Raw genomic sequence first — 20,038 nt, 5'->3', positions numbered from 1 at the left:
GGAGGTATGTCCTCTTCTGACCTAGTTCAGGCTTAGTAGGGAGGTGGCAGTAGATTGTGCAAGAAGGATCCCACTAGTATTGGGCAGGTTTCTCAGGGAAGCAGTTTTCATACAGGCAAGTAAGTAGGTTGAATTTCATTGCCCATTGGCTGACTGCTCAGAAGATGTGGTTCAAATTGCACCGTCCCCATGATCTAATATTTCCTTTGGATGGCAGTAGTGCACTGAGGAAGGGAGCCTGGGAGGTAGTACCCTGTTCTCTGCTGTGCCCCTGGTACTACTTGAGACCTTGTAACTCACTGTGGGTAGGATATGGTAGTGGTTGGGGAAGGTTGCTGCTGATTCCTGCCTCGTTATATCCTCAGTTTGTTGGTGATGCAGTTTGCTGCCCACTGTTGCTCCACCATAGTCTGCGAGAAATGAAGAATCCAATGAGGATCTTGGAGGAGCAGGTGGGCCACATTGGCTCCTCAAGCCTGCTCCACTATTTTCCAAGATTGTGACAGATCCTCTATCTCTCCTTTCTTGTCCAACTCAATATTGAATACACTCAGTGCCTGTGCATCCACCCCTTCCTGAGGTTGAGACTTCCCTCTGGTGAAAGGTTTTCCTTCTCACCTTAGTCCTGAGTTTCTGACCCCTTGTCCTGAGATTCTACCTCCTAGTTCTCAACTCTCTGGCTGAGGGAAGCAGCCTCACACCACCCATCCTGCCAACCTTTTCAGAATCTTCTAATGATATTGATAATGGGTTTACCAAATCTTCTTGAGGTTTGGTTGATATGTGCTGAGCATTGCAGTAGGCTGACTTTTCTTCTGAAATGTGTCCCACTGATTCACACTCAAATTCTGTGTCCTTCTGTTTGATTCTCCCAGGATGCACAGAAAATTGGCGGTGCAGCCAGTCAGCGCGACGACACCCTCCAGGACCTGGATGATAAGGAGGAGATACCACAAGGGGGAGGTCGGCTGGATGACCTCTGTAAAGGACTGGGCCGGAGTCATGATATCCGCCCAGACTCTCACCGGCCGAGTTCTCGTGAGTCTTACCTTTCACTCCTCGCGATGTTGGTGTGCGTGGTCCAGCTAAGGTTATTACATTGACACCAAATAGTGTTGCTGTCAATGAGTACTTGCTGCTGAACCCTGTATAGATGGGTAGATCGTTAAGACATATTGCTGTCCAATAACAATGAGAGGCTTCTGCGGGCAGTCTAGACACTGTGAGCATCGTTCAACACTAATTGTTTTGCAGCATTAAAAGCAATGATTACAAGTTGGGACAAGTGATTTATTTTTGTGTGGTACCTGTTCATTTGCATTGCTGGTTAGCTTCCTGATAATCTGTCTCAAACAATTGCTGCTAATGTTTACAAAGTTCCTATCTAAAAGCAGTTAGGCATTACAAGTGTAAGTTATCCAGATACAAGATAAAAGCAAGAAGAGGTTTTATGCAGAAGGGGACATAGAGGATGAGGGCGCAGCCGTTTGACATGCCAACAAACTTGACTCCTCCATTAGCCTAGATAAGTGTGGCCAGAGTCTGGTCCTTAATCACCTTCCTGATACGAAGCAGATAGTGGACCAGAAAGCTTAAGACATCTGCGGGCAGCTCTCCTGAAAGACCTTGCTTTCACACATTGAGCTGTGCACCTCTGCTGGCTGTTTGCTCTTGAAAATGTCTGTTGTGGTTGCTTCCATTTGGTATCTATTTAAGGGCCATATTTTGGGCTGCATCTTGATCTTGCTTTCTCATCACAAACTACCTTTGCTGTGATGGAGTTAAAGGCAAATTAGTTTTGTATTTGGTGTTGTTGGTATTCGTGCCTTTACATGCAAGTTGTTTGATGCCTGCTTCAGGAACATTCTCTGGAAGCCTAACTCAAAATGATATATATCAACTGGGAAGTTGGAGATTTCTGTCCAATTTATGCATGCAATGCTACATTTAATTTCTCAGATTGACTGTTTAGTCACTCAAATATTCATGCAATTATTTGTAAACATAGAACATAAAACACTCTAGCACGGTACAGGCCCGTCGGCCCACAATGTTGTGCTGACATTTTATCCTGCTCCAAGATCTATCTAACCCTTCCCTCCCACATAGCCCATTTCTCTATCATTCATGTGGCTATCTAAGAGTCTCTTAAATGTCCCTAATGTATCTGCCCCCACAACCTCTGCCAGCGGTGTGTTCCATGCAGCCACCACTCTCTGTGTGAAAAAAAACTTACCCCTGACATCTCCCTTATGCCTTTCTCCAATCGCTTAACATTATGTCCCCTCGTGTTAGCCATTGCCACGCTGGAAAAAGTCTCTGACTATCCACTTGATCTATGCCTGTAACAGATTACTTGGAATAGGTGATTTCATTTCAAATTACTGTCTATCCATTGTGAGTAGGTAGAATGTCCTCTACTTTATGAAGCTACGTTAGACTGTTGCTGAATTACCAAATATCAGGCCAAAACAATTATAAGTATTGCTATCATTCACTTCCGAAATGCACCATTGTTGTTGTTGACTAAATATGTTGTGATACCTTCGAGGTACTGTGACAACTGGGCAGCAGGATGCAGGTAGTGGAAGTGCTGCCTTGTAGCTCCAGTGATCTAGATTCGATCCTGACTTCTGGTGCTGTCTGTGAGGAGTCTGCACATTCTCCTTGTAACTGGGTACTCTGATTTCCTCCCACATCCCAAAGAGGTATAGGTTGATAGGTTAATTAGCCACTGTAAGCACTAGTTATGTGGTAATGGTTGCCTGCAGAATTGGGGCCATATTTTGGTATGGCCTGTTTTTGTATCTTTAACCAATGACTTATGCCTGTCCTAATTCAGAGGCAGGAGTTTCACCTTAAACTGAGTCAAAATCCAAATAACTTTTCTGAATATAGAGCCACCCACAATTTCAACATGTTTAGTAATGAGCAGCCAAGGCTTTCTGTTGATTATATTCAGTTTGCTGGATGGAATATTCCATTAAAGTCTTTGGATGAAGAATATTTCTTGAATAACCGTAGGTGATTCATTTAGTCAATGCATGGATGGTCATCACAGGTTGCCCTGTGTGAGTATGGATAGTGGGGTCCCCTACCAAGACAGAACCAGGACAAATTTTTATCTAGAATTTCATAAGCCCCTTTGCAAAGTTGAGGCTGCATATGTCACTGAAACAAATAACAGTAATTTCAATCCTCTTGTGTTTGAGAACATGTTTATAATTGGCCGGATGTTTGCTTCTAAAGTGTTGCACCTTCAATAAATTTCAACTTTGTTTAACTGAGTGATTAATGGGCAATTGTTCACTGCCACCGATTGTTTCTCTGTGCCTGAGACTGCAATCCTCAAGGAACAGTGTTACAAATTCATGGCTTTCATCTGATGGATGCTGCTTGATCTAATTTGCACTAAGGATTTGGTTTGGATCTGGAATCATTTGCACTTCACCCTTGCAGTGTATGATTAAAAGCCTGAGTTCCCTGCTCCGTTTTTTTTAATCGTCTCATTGGGAGTTGTGTTTATAAGCACTGGTATGTGTCTCACGGCTGCCACCTCTGGCAGCTGGGGTGATAACTTTTGTTTTCCTGATGTTCTATTCTGCCATCAGCTAACAGAACATGGACCAGCAGCTCATCCTGAAGTATCAGTCAGACAACATCTGGTTACCAAGGGCTGTTGAAATGTGCAAATCTGAGTTCATAGATGCAGAGAGCAAGGGAGAAGGATGTTGGAGAGCTGCCTGAGGTCTGTGCCCTTGTTGCTGGTTGTGGTAACTGCCAGCTGATAAAAAAAAATGCAATGCTCACTTTCCTTCCTCCCCGTCTCCTCGGAGAAATGAACCAAAATTGGATTTCAAAAGCAGAGGCAGTGATAAGGTGATCCTGGATCCTTCCAGAGATCAGTCATGTTCCAACATTCGTCGTGAAATTGATTTAAAATCACATTCAGTGGAGGGAAATGACAGTCGAAGGGTCACGAACCAAAGTGTCAGCTGCCATTTTCCTCCACGGATGCAGTCTAAACCCATTGAGTTCCTCCAGCAGTTTTTTTTTGCTCCAGATTCCAGGATCTGTATTCTCTTGTGTCTCCTCTTGAAATCGCACACCCAGGCAACAGAGCAGCGACTATGAATGTTTCAGCATGTCCTAGTTGCTGCCTGATATAATGAGCAGTCACACCAAAGGGAGAGCACAACTGAGAGAAATCAAAGTAAAATAAAAGAATTTTAATTGAATCAAACCTCATATAATAATTGCGATTGGATGTTTAACCTGTAGCTTCAGAACCTTGCAATCAGTGGACACTAGTGCTTCCATTTTTTGATTTGTTTCTTAGACTTGCTGCCAGTTCTTGCCTGATCCAACTTGTGCACCAGTATTTCTTTAATTAGATTAGATGGCTGAGGCTGGTCTACTGACGAAAGGAGTTATTAATAGCAAAGTTGTACTGAAGCTAATGTCCCTGTTCTGAGATTGGGTGCCAAGTCAATGAGACTGAGATGCAAGTCGACTGATCTGATCAAACTTCATGGTGATTAAAGATCAGATTGAGGAGCATATTTGAACTGTAACCTTATATGATCCTACTTAACTTGCTTCTTAAGACGCTGCAGAGTCTGGCCACTTCATTGGGCAAGGTAGTACCGCCTACAACAAACCATGGAAATTGCTGAAGGTGCTGCTCTTTGATCAAGTTGAAACAAAAGCACATCATCAGACATAAGAAGCGGAGAGCAGCTCAGAAGTGGAATATCTTGGCAAAGCAACAAGCCTGCTACATTATCTGGACAAATCAGCATGTGGCATTTTAATTTGAAAGATGCGGAAATGGCAATCAGTATAAATTGGTTTAATTTACCACCGAGATTCCTTCCTGTCTGTCAGTAAGCAAGACACCACATCAAAGGGAATGGTGGGTGGGGAGGAGGTCCAACGGCTTCGTCCAAATGAATGTTTTATTGAGTTTTTCCCTCCCAAACTTTGCTGCTTTTGCTGGTTACTGGGATAACACAACAAACTGCTTTGAGTTTATCGTACATTATACCACCAAAGCATTAACTGAGCAGCAAAAACAACCAAACCTTTAGGTTTCCAGTTGCTTTCCAGCCATAAATTAGTGGTGTTTTAACGTAGCTCTATAACCTGGGAATGATTGGCACATTGACCAACAGATAGTTAATGGTTCTTAAGCCACCTCTCCAGTATTTCATTTGCTTATTTCTTGTCAAAGTAAACAGACGTGGGAATAATATAGAAATGGGTTAAATTCAGGAAAAGCACAATACCACAGTTGCTGAAAATCAGAAGTAAAAGCAAAATCAGAATTTAAATGGGAAAAGTCCTGGAGATACACAGCCAGTGTCTGTGGAGAGAAAGAAACAGAGTTAACACTTCAAATAAGTAACCCTCCATCAGCTGTTTACACGGGGAAAACTATAAATGAGAAGTAATCCATTTATGTAGGAAGAATAGAAAAGTCAAGGGTTATATAAATGGTATAAAACTGTTAAATGCTGGTGATTAGAGAGACCTGGGTGTCTTGGCACAAGAGTCACAGGAAGCTGGCGTAGGTGACAAGTAATTGGGAATGTAAATGGGAAAATGGGTTGTTTTGCAAATGGGGGAACCATGTCCAAAAGAAGGGAATCTTGCTGCAACTGTATAGGATGTTGGTGAGCCTACACCAGAAATATTGCATACAGTTTTGGTCTACTTATTTAAGGAGGGACATATTGACATGGGAGGTAGTCTAGAGAAGATTGACTAGATTGATTCTCAGGTTGATGGGATTGTCCACTAGGGCTTCTTGCCTTCTCATTGGCCCTAGTCTGTGCTATCTCCCAGAGAAATCCCATCAGTCTATTCCTGTTACCTATTTTCTCACACATGGCCATTACACTCCTTAAGCTCTCCTGCCACTCACCTACACAAGGGTAACTTACAGCAGCCAACTGACTTACCAACCTGCACGTCTTGGAGGAGATTGGAATAACTGGAGGAAACCCAGGTGGTCACGGAGAGAACATGCAAACTCAAGACAGATGGTAATGGATGTTAGGGTTTGAACTCAGGTCAATAGTTATAAAGCAGCAGCTCTACTTGTAGTACCTCTTTGCATCCTTATTTTAAATGCTTTGCCTCACCCAGTATCAGAAGCCTCTTACATCATCCTGTTAATTCCTTCACTGTGAATGCTGTCCAATGCCTCTGCTTTGCTTTGCCTCAACTGCTTCAATGAAACATTAATCATGCTGCGGCTTCACAGTTGCTTGGGAGGGCCGATCACAGCTCTGAACAGGATGATGCAGATAGGCGAGCAATTTAAAGTGAAAGGTACTGAGGCGCAGGTATCGAAGGAGTGAGCCAACAGAGCCCTTGCTCTTGCTGCTGTTATACGGCAGTGTCTGATCACAGAGGACTGTTTATTCTGCTGTTTAATGCTGAAGTTCGCTGCGTTGTGCATGCAGAGATATTGTTGCCATGATTTGAATCTCTCCGACCTTTGTTTTAAGTTCACCGTTTGACCTGCCTTGGAGCTGTGTGGCCCCAGTTCTTGCTTCACGTGGATAAGAGGCAGATGGTGATTAATGTTCTTCTGCTCCCACATGGTAACTTGCCCAGAGGCCGCAGAGCACCTAACCTATCAAATTCAGCTTCTAGTAACCAGACTTGAGGAAAGAGATTAAGAGCAATATTAATTCAGTGAAAATCAAAATAACTACAGGTGCTGGAAATCTAAAATAAAAAGAAATTTTGGGAATACAGTCGAGATCCCAAAGGACTGCAGAATAGCCAGTATTGTTCCTCTGTTTAAGAAGGGGAGTAGGGACAAACTAGGAAACTATAGGCTGGTGAGCCTTACATCAGTGGTTGGGAAATTATTGAGGAAGATTCTTAGGAATAGGATCTATTTGCATCTGCTGCCAGGGGAGGTGGTGGAAGCAGATTTGATAGTAATGTTTAAGAGACATTTAGACAGGCACAGAATTGAGGGATATAGACCACGTGCAGGCGGATGTGCAGTTTCAATTGACATCATGTTTCGCACAGACATCATGGAGTGAAGGCCTGTTCCTGTGCTCTGCTGTCAATGTTCTATGTAGTCAGTTGGTCAGGTCACATCTGTGCGAAGAGAAAATGAGTTGATGTTTCAAGTTCTGATGAAGGGTCTTCCACCTGAAATGTTCACTCTGTTTCTCTTCCTGCAGATGTGGCCTGACCTGCTGAATATTTCCAGCATTTTTTGTTTATTTTATAACGTTTAAACTCAGTACTTATACATCCTTACATGCTTAAGATTCTGACTACAGTAATGTTTTACCTCACTTTAATAGTTTAAGTGAAGAAACTCATAAAATAGATTTAATAGATGCTAAAAAATAAGGGTTTGTAAACTGTGCAATGTAACCCCCAGCTTCAGGGGAGAGTGTTGATCACTGAGCTGTTACCTCTGACACAGGTAACTGTAGCTTTCCTGATATGCACAACAGCTGTTTGCTGGTGTGTGTCCATTTTTTTAATTCAAAACGTCGCTGCTGGCGACGTCCTGGCCCGTCATTCTGGCTGGTGACTTCAGCTGCATCATTGATGTGGCTGGACGATCCGGCAGTGCCGACAGCAGACTGGATGGCACCTCCAGACTCCTGATGGTGTGTCCAATAACTCGAGATTGATGTCCCTTTGCTTCAGGCACTCTTGCCGTGTAAATGGGGTATTGCGTCTAGTTCTGGGCTCCACACTTTAGAGATGGTGCAGAAGAGATTTACCAAACTGATTCAGTGATGAGGAACTTTAGTTATGTGGGCAGACTGGAGAAGCTGGGGTTGTGCTCTCTGAAACACAGGAGGCTGTGAGGAAATTTGATAGAAGTATTTGAAAACATGCAGGGTATAGATAGAGAAAAAACTGTCCTGATTGGTGGAAGGGTCAAGAACCAAAGGATATGGAATGAAGATGATTGGCAAAAGAACCAAAAGTGCTATGAGGAAAAAATTGTTTTACACAGAAGGTGGTTAGGGTTGGAATACACTGCCAGGGGGTATAGGCAAATGGTGGGCTTGATTTTGTGAAGAATGTCTGACGGGATCTGCCCTTGACAAAGGCATGTTGGCTGTCTCTGATTATTCCCTGCCGTTCTAAGTGCTTATTAATCCTCTCTGAATTTTTTCCGGTATCTTCCCTACCGTTGATGTTAGGTTTGTAAGTCTATTGTTACTGGCTTATTCCCTGCTGCCTTTCTTGAAAAAAGGGGGCCATGTTTGCTGTCCTCCAGTTGTCTGGTACCAAAGCCCCAGCAATCTCTTTCCTTGCCTCCTATAGCAACCTGGGATAAATCTCATCTGGCCCTGGGAATTTATCCATCTCTCAGCCCACTCAGACATCGAATACCTCCTCTCTATTTATGGGGACTTTCACTAGACTTTTGCCCACACCTTCACTGAATGCTCCAACTGCAACGTCTGTTTTCCTTTGTGAAAATCAATGAAGAGTATTCATTTAGGATCTAATCTATATCTTCTGGCTACACACACAGATTGCCCATATTGTCCCTAATGGGCCTACTCTTTCCCAGGTTTATTCTTTTGCTTTTAATATACTTACAGAACACCTTCAGATTTATCTTAATTCTGTCTGCCAGTGATTTTTCATGATCTCTCTTAGCCTTCCTAATTTTTTTAAACACCACCCAATGCTGCTTGTTCTTTTTATGGGCCTCTCCAGTCATTAGTTCCCTATTGCTGTCATATGGTTCCTTTTTCTTTGTATCTAACCTTCAATATCACTTGACATCCAGGGTTCCCTATACCCAATACCCCTGGCTTTTACCCTGACAGGAATATGTTGGCCTTGAACTCTTGCTATTTCTCCTTTGAATGCTTGCCCAGTGCAGATGTAGACTTGCCTGCAAGGAGATGTTCCCAATCTACCTCTGCACGGTCCTCCATTATGTTAATGAAATTGGTCTTCCTCCAATTTAAGACTTTTATTACTGGTCCATCCCTATCCTGTTCCACCAACACTTTAAGTATACAGATTTGTGCTCACTATCTTCAAAATGATCCCTCACTGACACTCCTTCACTTGACCAACCACATTCTCCAAGATCCAGTGTTGCTCCTTCCCTTCTTGGTCTAAACTGCATACTGCATCAAAAACTCTCCTGGACACATCACAAAAATTCCACCCCCTCTGAGCCTTTAACGCCTAGCAATCCCTTCTAATATTTGGGAAATTGGAATCCTCCAGTATGACAACTCTATTTTTATTGCATCTCTCTGATATCTGCCTACATATTTGTTCCTCCATTGGAGTCAGGACTACCATTCCCTGAGCACTCAAAACACATCCTGTAGAGTCCAGGGCCATACCATCCAAACCCTGAATTTTACATCACCAGAAAGAAATTGAGACCATCTCTTGCTCCACCCACCACCACTTCCCCACCCCTCCCTTTCAATCTTTTGTGATTCAGGTTGGTGCCTTATTGTCTCACCATGATTCCAGCCAACGAGATTTGACACTCTCATCAACCGATTAACAAACAGTCCTCTATGTGTTTGGATTGGCAGCGAGATGCTGGGTGCAGTAGCTAACAGGTTCCAAGCTCACAGGTAGGCACTTTCCACAGTGCACCTGGTCAGGTTGTCAGTGAAGCCAGTAGCATTCTCTTCAGGGACCATTGATGCTGAGCCTCTTCAATAATGATTTGGGTCAGAGTATTAATGGAACCATCCACACATTAGGCAGATGACACATAAAACATACCCAGGAGCTGGGAAATTTAGAACAAAAAATATAGGTTACCATCAGATTTAGAAAGGAGAGTAATGAGCCTTTATGACAGATTTCCTGTGTAGAGGATAACTGTACTGTGGTGCTTTGTACCTGGGGAAACTCCAGGAATGTGTTAATAATGTTGGGGAACCCTCATTGGGCTCAGAAACATGGAAGGAAACCTTGGGGCAATTCATGGCTTGGTAAATGATTCAAACTCTCAAAGCACATGCTAATTGCAAGAAAGTAGGGAATAAGGTTATCGTCCTCAGATGGTAAATTATAAAACTATTATATACTGGCCACGTATGGCTTTGGCATGACCACACTTGGAGTTTTGCTGCCTGCACATGATGGGGGAGATAAAAGCCCATTCACTCTCCTCTTTCCACACTTGATCCTGTCTCCCTGCTTCACCCAGTCTCCTGCCATCAATTCCCTTTCTGACTGGAAATATATCTTTGTCAGCCTTAATTATGTCCAAGACTCTGCCTCCACAGCTCTCTGTGGCAAAGAGTTCCAAAGACTCCCAACCCCTCTGAGAGAAGAAATTGCTTCCTCATCTCAATCTTAAATGGTTGTTGCCTTATTCTGAAACCATGCCCTCTGTTTTGGATTCTCCCATGAGAGAAAAAACATCATCTCAGCAATTCCCTGTCTAGCGCTCAAAGAATTTACTTGTTTTAAGAAGATCATCTCTCAGTCTTCTAAACTCCAACGTTTAATCTTTCTTCATGGAACAGACCTCACATTATCTGGGATTACCCTGATGTCTAATAAAATAATATCTTTCCTTCTGCAGGAAAAACAAAATTAGTTATTGTATGCTGTATAACGTCTCAATTGTGCCTTATGCAGTTGCAATAAACTTCCTCTCTTTTATTCTCCAACTATTTTCAAATAAGGATTAACATTGCATTAGCCTTGCCTATTATCTGCTGCACTCTTGTGTTCATGTACAAGGTACCACCCCAACCCCCAAATCCCTTTTGTGCTGTAGCTTTCACAGTTTCTCACCATTCAAGTGATACTTTTGTTCTACCTTCTAAAATGAACAGTTTCACATTTTCCCCCATTTATATTTCATTTGCCAACTTACTGCCCATTCACCCCATCTATCAATACTGTATCTAGCTGTAAAATGTTTGTATCCTCCTCACAACTTGCCTTCCCACCAATGTTTGTGTCATCTGCAAACTGGCTACTGTACATTTCCTTCCTACCTCCAAGTCATCTGATTGTTGTAGTTGCCCACTTGGTCACAGGTTGTTAATCTGAAAATAACACCCTTGTCGCTACTCACTTGTTCCTGCCTGTTAACCAATCCTCTGCTGATATGTAACCTCCATGACCTCTGATCTTGAGACTTGACGTTTTGGGAGGCACTTTGTTGAATGTCTTCGGGAAGTCTACTGATTCCCCTCTATCCACTTTGGGTGAGACTTCCTCAAAAACTCTTAATAAATTTGTCAGACATGATCTCCTCTCTCAAGCTGATTCTGAGTAGATTATGATTTTCCAAATGTGCTGCTATTACTTAATATTTGATTCTAGCACTTTTTCAACAATAAATGCGAGACTAATCAGCCTACAGTCACCCTTTTTTTGCCTCCCTTTTTTGAATAAGGGGAATTACATTGATAGTTTTCCAATCCCCTGGCACTGTTCCAGAATCTAAGGATTTTTGGAAGGTACAACTAATCCATCCAGTACCTTGGTAGCCACCACTTTTGTGATCTTGGGATATAAGACATCTGGGCCAGGGTACTTATCAGCCTTTAGCTCCATAATATTTATCTGGTGGTGTTTAATTTCTCCCCAACGTCATTCAGTATTAATGGAATATTCCTAGTATATACTCACTCAAAGACTGATGCAAAATATCTGTTTAACTCCTCTGCCATTTCCATGTTGTAGACTCAGCCAGCTCCATCACGGGCACAACCCTCCCCGCCGTTTATGGCTTGCACTGTACTGCTGCCGCCAAAACAACAAATTATGTTAGTGATAATAAACCTGATTCTGATGTTCCCCATGACTATTTCCCCAGACTCATTCCTGAATGGCTAAGCCCTTATTTTGAAACTGTGATCCCTGGTCCCAGTCAGGGGAATTATCGACTCTGCATCTATCTTCTTACACCCTGTGTAAATTTTCTATGTTTCAATAAGATCAGTTCTCATTCCTCCCAAACTCCTCGAGGGTACAGGGTCAGTTTGCTTAATCTCTCTTTGTATGACAAATCCACCGTCCCAGGAGTCAGTCTAGTGAATCTTGGCTGCACCTTCTCTATTGCAAGTGTATATCTTTTCTTAGGTGGGTAGTCCAGACTTAAAGATGCAGTCTCATTAGAGCCTTATATAATTGGAGCAAGATATATCGAGTCCTGTCCTCAAATCCTCTTGCAATAAGTACCTACCTTTTGCCTTCCTAATTGCTTGCTGAACCAGAATGTTAATTTTGTGATCCATTCAAGAACACTTGGGTCCCTCTGAACGCCAACACCTTTCAATCTCTCACCATTTAAAAAAAACTCCATCTTCCTATTCTTTCTAATGTGGATGACCTCACATTTTCCACATTATATTCCTTCTGCTATGTCCTTTCCTATACATTTATCTGATCTATATCCCCTGAAGCCTCTCTAAGTGCTCTTCGCAGCCTATATTTGTACTTAGTTTTGTATCATCAGCAAACTTGGAAATATTACACTTAATCCCCTCATCCAAATCATTGATATAGACTGTAAGACATCCATGGCCTGCTAACCTGAGAATCATCTATTGATTCCAGCTCCCTGTTTTCTATCTGTTAACCTAATCCACACTAGTACATTACCCCCAAAACTCTGCACTCTAATTTTGTTTGATAATCTCTTGTGCAGCACCTTATCAAAGCCTTCAGAAAGTCAAATATACCAGACCAACTAGTTCACTCATCTATTTGGTTAGCAACAAGCTCAGAAAACACTAACACATTTGTGAAATTGTCCTTCCATATAACCATGTTGACTCAGCCCAATCCTGTTATTACTTTAAGTGCAGTATTGCCACTTGTTTAAGAATGGGTTCCAGCACTTTCCCTATACTGAATCAGACTAATTAAATAATTCCTTGTTTTGTTTTTCTATCTCTGCTTAAATAGTGGAGTTACCTTTGCTACTTTCCAATCTATGGGAAGTGTTTTAGAATCTTGGAGGTTGACAACCAGTGCATCCACTATCTTCACAGCCACCTCCCTCAGAGCTTCAGGATGCAGATCATATTTCTGGGCATTCATTGCCTTTCTGTCCCAATATTTTCCTCAATATTAACATTTAACTAATGCTAGCTCTGTAGTCCATTCTTTCCTGAAACTTTTCTGTATCTTCCATGAAAACAGATGCAAAATGTTTGTTGAATTTCTCTGCCATTTCTTTATTCCCCAATATAATTTCTCCTGTCCCTGTCTGCATGGGACCCACATTAACTTCTGTTGAGAACATAGAACATTACAGCACAGTACAGGCCCTTCGGCCCACAATGTTGTGCCGACATTTTATCTGAGATCTATCTAACCCTTCCCTCTCACATAGCCCTCCATTTTCTATCATTCATTTGGCTATCTGAGTCTCTTAAATGTCCCTAATGTATCTGCCTCCACCACCTCTACCTGCAGTGCATTCCACACAATATTAATATTTTCTTGTTTACATAATTATAGAAACTCTTGCAATGTTTTTTATGTTTCTTGTTTGCCTACTCTTGTATTCTACTTTTAATTTTCTATATCATTACCCTGTCCCTCCTTGCCTCCACTACTGAATTCTGAAATTCTCCCTATCCTTAGGCTTGCTACTTGTTTTGGTGACATTGTACATAATTTCCAGTGATATAACACCGTGTCTAACTTTGGTTGATGCCGATGCTGATCCATTTATCCTATTATTTTTATTTTGCCCCTAAGATACCCTTAATCCATGTACTAATTCTTCAAGAGTTGGTCATTCCTTGTTTATTGTCATATCTTTTAAAGTAGCTTCCCATTCTACCATAGCCAGCTTATACTTCATGTATTTGTAGTTTGCTCTGTTCAGATTTAAGATCCCAGTTTCAGGTCGAACATTTGTCCATATTGAGTCCTTGGGTACACTATGTATTTGGGGTGAGTTTATCACTCCCTTATCCAGTGCTCGTGCTGGTGGTGCTTGCTTAGTCAAGATCCCTGAAGCATTCTGGTGAAAATTGGAAGGTGCATCTTCATAGCTGAGAGGATAGAGAAATATTTTTGGCATGCACACAGAGAGGAGGGAAGAAACAGTGTTATAGACACAATGGAGTCATTAAACAGAAGGCAAGTGATCTGACATTTATCTCAGATTATGGCCTAGTTTAGACCATTCTATTGATATTTACTATATATATCAGCTCACCTCTAGGATTCATGTGCACTCTTTGTGATTATAAAAGCTATCACGTGCCACCACTGAACCATAAGCCCGTAACAACACCATTGTAAAGTAAAACACCAATAACCAGGTGTCCAGTTGTTCAGAAATCCCAGTGGTTCGGCATCTGGCTCATTCGTCCTTGACGTGGTCCTTGTTACCCACAGACCCATGTACTTGCAAAGTTGGTTGTGTGTTATTGAGTGTGTGGACTGGATGTAGGGTTGGATTCAGGGTTGGGAACACTCGGGGTCAGAGCATGGGTAGGTTTGCAGCTGGAGCAGGGTCTAGAGTATTGGCAAGGGATCAGGTCTGTGGATCAGGTTCCAGATTTGTCACCTGGCTTTTTCCTGTGCTCCCTTATAACTCATCAGGGCTCAGTCTCCTGCTCCCTTTAAACTCACTCTGTTCACTGGAAAGTTTATCATACCTTTGTGTAATGTGTGAAATGCAGCTGAAAAAACAACAAGATACTGGAGGACCTCAGCAGGCCAGGCGGCATCCATGGACAAAATCAGACGGTCAACATTTTGGGTCAAGACCTTTCTTCAAGACTGAACGTAGGAAAAAGGGAAGCCTGATATATAGGGGAGGGGGGGGGTGGGAAGCAGAGCAGCGATAGGTGGATAAAAGAGAGGAGGCAGAGTGGGCACAAGGTGGTGATAGGTAGATGCAGGTAAGAGATAGTGATAAACAGACGCGGGGAGGAAGGGAGAGCAGATCCACCAGGGATGGGTGAAATATAAGTGTGTTGGCTAATATGAGGAACTTCCAATAATCTGGAAAACCTGCTAGTACAGCATCTCAGAAGTCCCAGCGGGCTAGATTATCGTAGTTTCACTATACCTTGTAGTAGACTGCTTATTATGACCTTATTCTACCTCTGTTGGTGTATACGTCAGAATGGAGGGAGTGGTCGGCTGGTCCAGAAGATTAAGTCACATGGACACAAACTTGGTTTGAGAAAGAGGAGACCATTGGTAGTGGTGCCGGGTTGTTTCTCTGACTGGAGGCCTGTGACCAGTGGTGTTCTGCAAAGATCAGTGCTGGGACCTCTGTTGTTTATAATGTACATGTAATGATATGGATGAACATGCAGATAGTCTGATTAGTAAGGTTTTAGATGACATGAAAATTGATGGAGCTGTGGGTAATGGGGTAGGTTACTAACAGATACGGCAGAGCATAGATCAGTTGAAAACTGAGGCAGTGAAATGGCAGATGGAATTTAATCCAGACAAGTATGAGGTCATGCATTTTGGGAGGTCAAATGCAAGGGGAAAGTACACAGTAAATGGCAGGACCCTTGGGAGCATTGATGTACAGAGGGACCTTGGGGGATCCCTGAAAGTGGATAGGGTAGTAAAGAAAAGGGTACAGCATTCTTACATTCATTGGTTAGGGCAGTGAGTATAAAAGTCATGTTACAGCTGTATTGAACTTTGTTTAGGCCATATTTTTGGAGTATTGTGTACAGTTCTAGTCACCACACTGTAGGAAGGACATGGAGGCTTTGGAGAGGGGGCAGAAGACGTGGAGCAGGAGTCCCTGATGTTTTGCGAATGTGTGTTCCTGGCCTTAGTTGTGGCTCAGGGCAGAGTGGACGTTGCTTTGGTTTCTGGGGTGGATTCATAACTAACTGAATCTGTATCTAGAAACAGTTTAATCACTCTTAGCTCTGATAGATTGTTTACGTAGCTACACAGATGAAGTCCCTTGTCCGTGAAATTAATTATGTTGTTTTGGCAAGTTTTACTGCATTCCCTCGGGCAGGAGTCTGGAGGCTTCCATCACGACAGCTGACTGGTATAAAGTGGACCTTTGATGGTTGCAGCCTACCATTCCCCCGTTGCAAGAACCCCCGTTCCCCTGGACCTTCAGCTCACTGACGCAGAAGATGAGAGAATGTCGAAAAAAGCAGTCACACTCATTAAAAGGAAACCAGTGCATGTGCTGCCTCCGAGGCAGTAAACATCTTAATGATCCCTGCTGTTGCTCAGAGCTAAAAGCAACTGCACACAAATGGCAGCAATTGGAGTATTAATGGATGTATTTAAACATTGTCTAACCTGGTTTATGGTGCACATTTTATAATCTAGAAGAATAACTGAGCACATATGAATCTATATATTTTTTGGCTGACCAGATGTGAAGTTGTGGAATTGTTACAGCATATGGTGGTAGTTCTTGCCCCACGGTGATTGATGGCGTTTCCTTGGTGCAGGTGTTGAACATTTCCACTTGTGTTGCTGGCCATTCAACCCACTGAATGTGTGCCAGCTCTTGTTGAAGCAATCCCATCTGCTATTCATATTTTCACTTTGTTTTTTTTGGGGGGAGGGTATTATTTTCTCTCTTGGAGAATCGGGCAAATTGATGGGCATGTGAGAGAGAATAGGTTACAGGGAAACATGTGGGACTGAGGCAATTGCACTGAGGGCTGGCATGGACTCAATGGGCCAAATAGTCTTCTATGCCATAAGCAAGTTCAAGTGTATTGTTATCCTAGGCATACATACACAGGGTATAAATGCCAGGAAAGTTAGCTTTTTGCAGCACAGTACATTACAAGATGAGGACAAGCATAAGTTAGCATAAACTTAAATCAACATAAATTATACATTACTTATGTGTGTGCAAAATAAACAACAAAATAAACATAATGACACTAGTACAAGATTGAGAGAGAGATAAAAATATCGTCTGAGGTTGTGTTAAGGTTTTTCAGGTCGGTTCAAGAACCTGAAATATGAGAAAACAAATTTTCTATTGATTTTATTTCCTGCCTCTCTCTCCTCCTCTGGATCCTTGACCTCCCTGTTTGTCTTTTAGCTTCCTTCACCTTAACCAGAGCAGACTTGATGGGCTGAATGGCCTAATTCTGCTCGTATATCCTTTTGTCTTAACCATTTGAGGAGGGTTTAGCATTGTGTAGTTCACCATTGTTAAATCCTGTTAAATCTAATGCTAAGTCATTCCAAATGAAGCGAGGTGAGACTCCCTCCAATGGAAAGTTAGATCACATCTGTATAATTTCAGGTTGGGGATGTAACAATGGATTTGGGTTGCATCAATTAAATATCGCTACCACCTGTCTCTGTGTCAGAGTTAGAAGCAACCATGGAAAGAGAAATAGTTAACTTTTCAGTGTTAGGACCCTTGGTCTTCAAGCTGAAATATTAACTATTTTCCTTTTCACAAATGCTACCTGACCTGCTGAATGTTTTCAGCAATTTTTATTTTTGTTTCAGATTTCCCACATCTGCAGATTTTTTGGTTTTATAAGAAGCAACTAGATATCTTCTACCATGACCTGTTGGGGTTGCATGCTATTGGTTCACCTGTATTGTCTTTGTATAAGAGGTTGGTTATATATGATAGATAAGAAGTCTTCTTTTATACAAACTTTTAGTGTATTTGGGGCTGGGATCAATAGTTTTTTTGGGATTTGGGAATCAGGCAGGAAAGTGAGTTAGAGTGGTGAGCTCTCGTTCTTCTGTTCTTTGCTCCACAGGCCTGGAGAAAGTATTCTGATTGGTGGAATTGGCCATAGTGACAGCCCTCCTGTAACTGTCTGTTTTAGCAGATGGCCTGTAATCAATAACTAAAGGAGGAAAGTGCACAGAACAAATGATCAATACTTTGCTTTACACCCTGCATCTTAGCAACAAATACACAAAGGCCAAAGTGCGCATACATGGTTGTGTAAGTGAGATTTGACGTCAAGTGCCCAGGTTACAGCAATTACTCTGTGTTTATATACTTTATTCACTTGATGTGGGCCAGTCCAACATTTATTGTCTGACCCTAACTGTCATTGAATTGTATGACTTTGGATTCCAAACTGTTTCTCTGAATCAGTGGTCAAGGACTCCACTTACTATTGGTGACTTCGTTGCTGGACTTGTATACCCTTTGTGAGTTTCAGTCCCACCCCAGAGACTTGGACCCTAAAGTCTAGGCTGACTACTTGGAGAAATACTGAGGGAATGCTGCAGAGCCACAGATATTATCTTTCAGCTGAGCACTTACTTCAGGTAGTCAATAAAGTCCCCATGACACTTTTTTGAAGAAGTGTTGGAGTTAATTCCAGTGTCTTGGGTGATTTATATGCTTAAGCAAACATAACAATTTAATTCTTAAACAACTATCCAGCTGCTTGCATTTGGATTCCCAATTAGCCATATATATCTAGCAACTATTGTGGGTAACATTGTACAATGGAATTGACTAGTATCGCCACCGACAGAATTCACGAGTTCTCAGCATGGGAGGGCAAATTCAAAGGTGATCCCAATAAGACCTGATTAAGCCCATCTTCTGTACTTCATCATGTGTTTTTTTAATCAAAAAATCTTTCATCAAAATGTGTTGGCAAATACTGTCCAAAACTGTCGCTTGCCTGGGAAGAGGGGGCCGCAGTATTGAAACTTCAGCCTTGACCACAGATGAATGTGAGCAATTAAGTGGCATCAAACAAAAACAAGTTGGGTTGCAGGGCACTGGAGGATGAGCAGGGGAGCAGGGTTAATTGGATAATGCTTTCAAAGAGCCAGTGTGAGGGTTCTGGACTGAATAACCACCATTTCTGCTGAATCTGTGTAAAAGTAAAATTATTGCAGACGCATGAATGTAAGTCCACACTTTGGGGCTGAATCTTGGAAAATCAAGAAAGGACAATAAATATTTCATTGTTGCTTCAATAAATACTCATTGTTGCTTTTGACTAAATAGGAAATAAAAGCAACAGTGATTTCACTGGCCTGGTGACTCTGAAAGGAGGGTGCGTATTGTGTATCAGAAGGTGTGCATCAAAGACCACTGTTGTCCCTCCTGTTGCTGGACCACACTCCCAAAGGAGACAGCTTCTTCACTGGAGGTGTGCAATCAATCATTTAGCCCATGGAGGCCATGTGCTGATTACTTTATCAGGGATTACCCTCAAAGGGAGATGTGTAATTCGGGACTGTGGAGTCCGTGAAACTATTTCCTGACTCCAAAACTAATCTGCTGAAACTCTAGGATCCTGATCTAATGTTACAGCCCATGTTATTCCACACTGACTTGTTGCATTCCTTGCATGATCTTTGCTGTACCAGGACTTTGGCAGTGCGTAGCATGTTCGATCATCTCCGTCTATACTTAAACGCTTCAGTCTTATATTAAACCATTTTTTTAATGGAGTCACAAGGAATCCAGACTATGTAAGGACATTAGTGAACCAAGTGGATTTTTACAACAATCCTGCAGTTCATTCAAGGTTTATTTAATTACTTTGATTTAACCTGAAGTAAGTTTAATTTACTTGGAATTCAAAACTCTGCCCCTGAGTCAATAGTGCAGAGCTCTGACTGCTGGTCTGGGAAACGGACCACGATGGTCCCCAATATCTTTTGTTGTTTGCTGGTTATTTAATGTTTTGGCCAAACAGTTCACATCTTTCTTGGTCTCCCCTCTCCTTCCCACATCCCCAGAACGAATAGAAGCAGAAAGTGCTGGCGAGCTCCCTTTAACAGAAATGAGTGTCTCACCTTCCACTTATCCTACACAGGTTGTCCCTGAGTTACAAACAGGTTCTGTTTTTACAGACGTCCGTAAGCCAATTTTCTTTGTAAGTTGAACAATACCCAAAAGTCACTTGCTACGGTAACCATACCTCCACAGTCTTGTAATGAATGGCATCAAAAGCACATGAGACTGATAAGAAATTACTGAAAGTAGAGAGAGAGAATGAACTAGTTATGCTGTTCATAGGAATTAACGTTTGTTGGATGTTTGAATTTAATAATATTATGGGAGTTCGTTCATATGAACGGGTGTCCATAAGTCAGCTGT

The 20,038-nt window shown here is 42.1% G+C and overlaps 1 protein-coding gene across 1 annotated transcript in view; it reads left to right on the top strand.

Annotated features, from left to right (window-relative positions):
• LOC127584756 (calcium-activated potassium channel subunit alpha-1-like) overlaps window positions 1–20,038 on the top strand; it is a 779,405-nt gene that overhangs the window by 187,786 nt on the left and 571,581 nt on the right. The window contains 2 exon segments of the mRNA XM_052041687.1: window positions 876–953; window positions 955–1,038. Of these exon segments, the coding sequence (XP_051897647.1) occupies window positions 876–953; window positions 955–1,038 (162 nt within the window).

The sequence above is a fragment of the Pristis pectinata genome, chromosome 30, assembly GCF_009764475.1.
Source record: "Pristis pectinata isolate sPriPec2 chromosome 30, sPriPec2.1.pri, whole genome shotgun sequence".
Taxonomy (NCBI): Eukaryota; Metazoa; Chordata; class Chondrichthyes; order Rhinopristiformes; family Pristidae; genus Pristis; species Pristis pectinata.
This window is presented reverse-complemented; position numbering and strand designations above follow the sequence as displayed.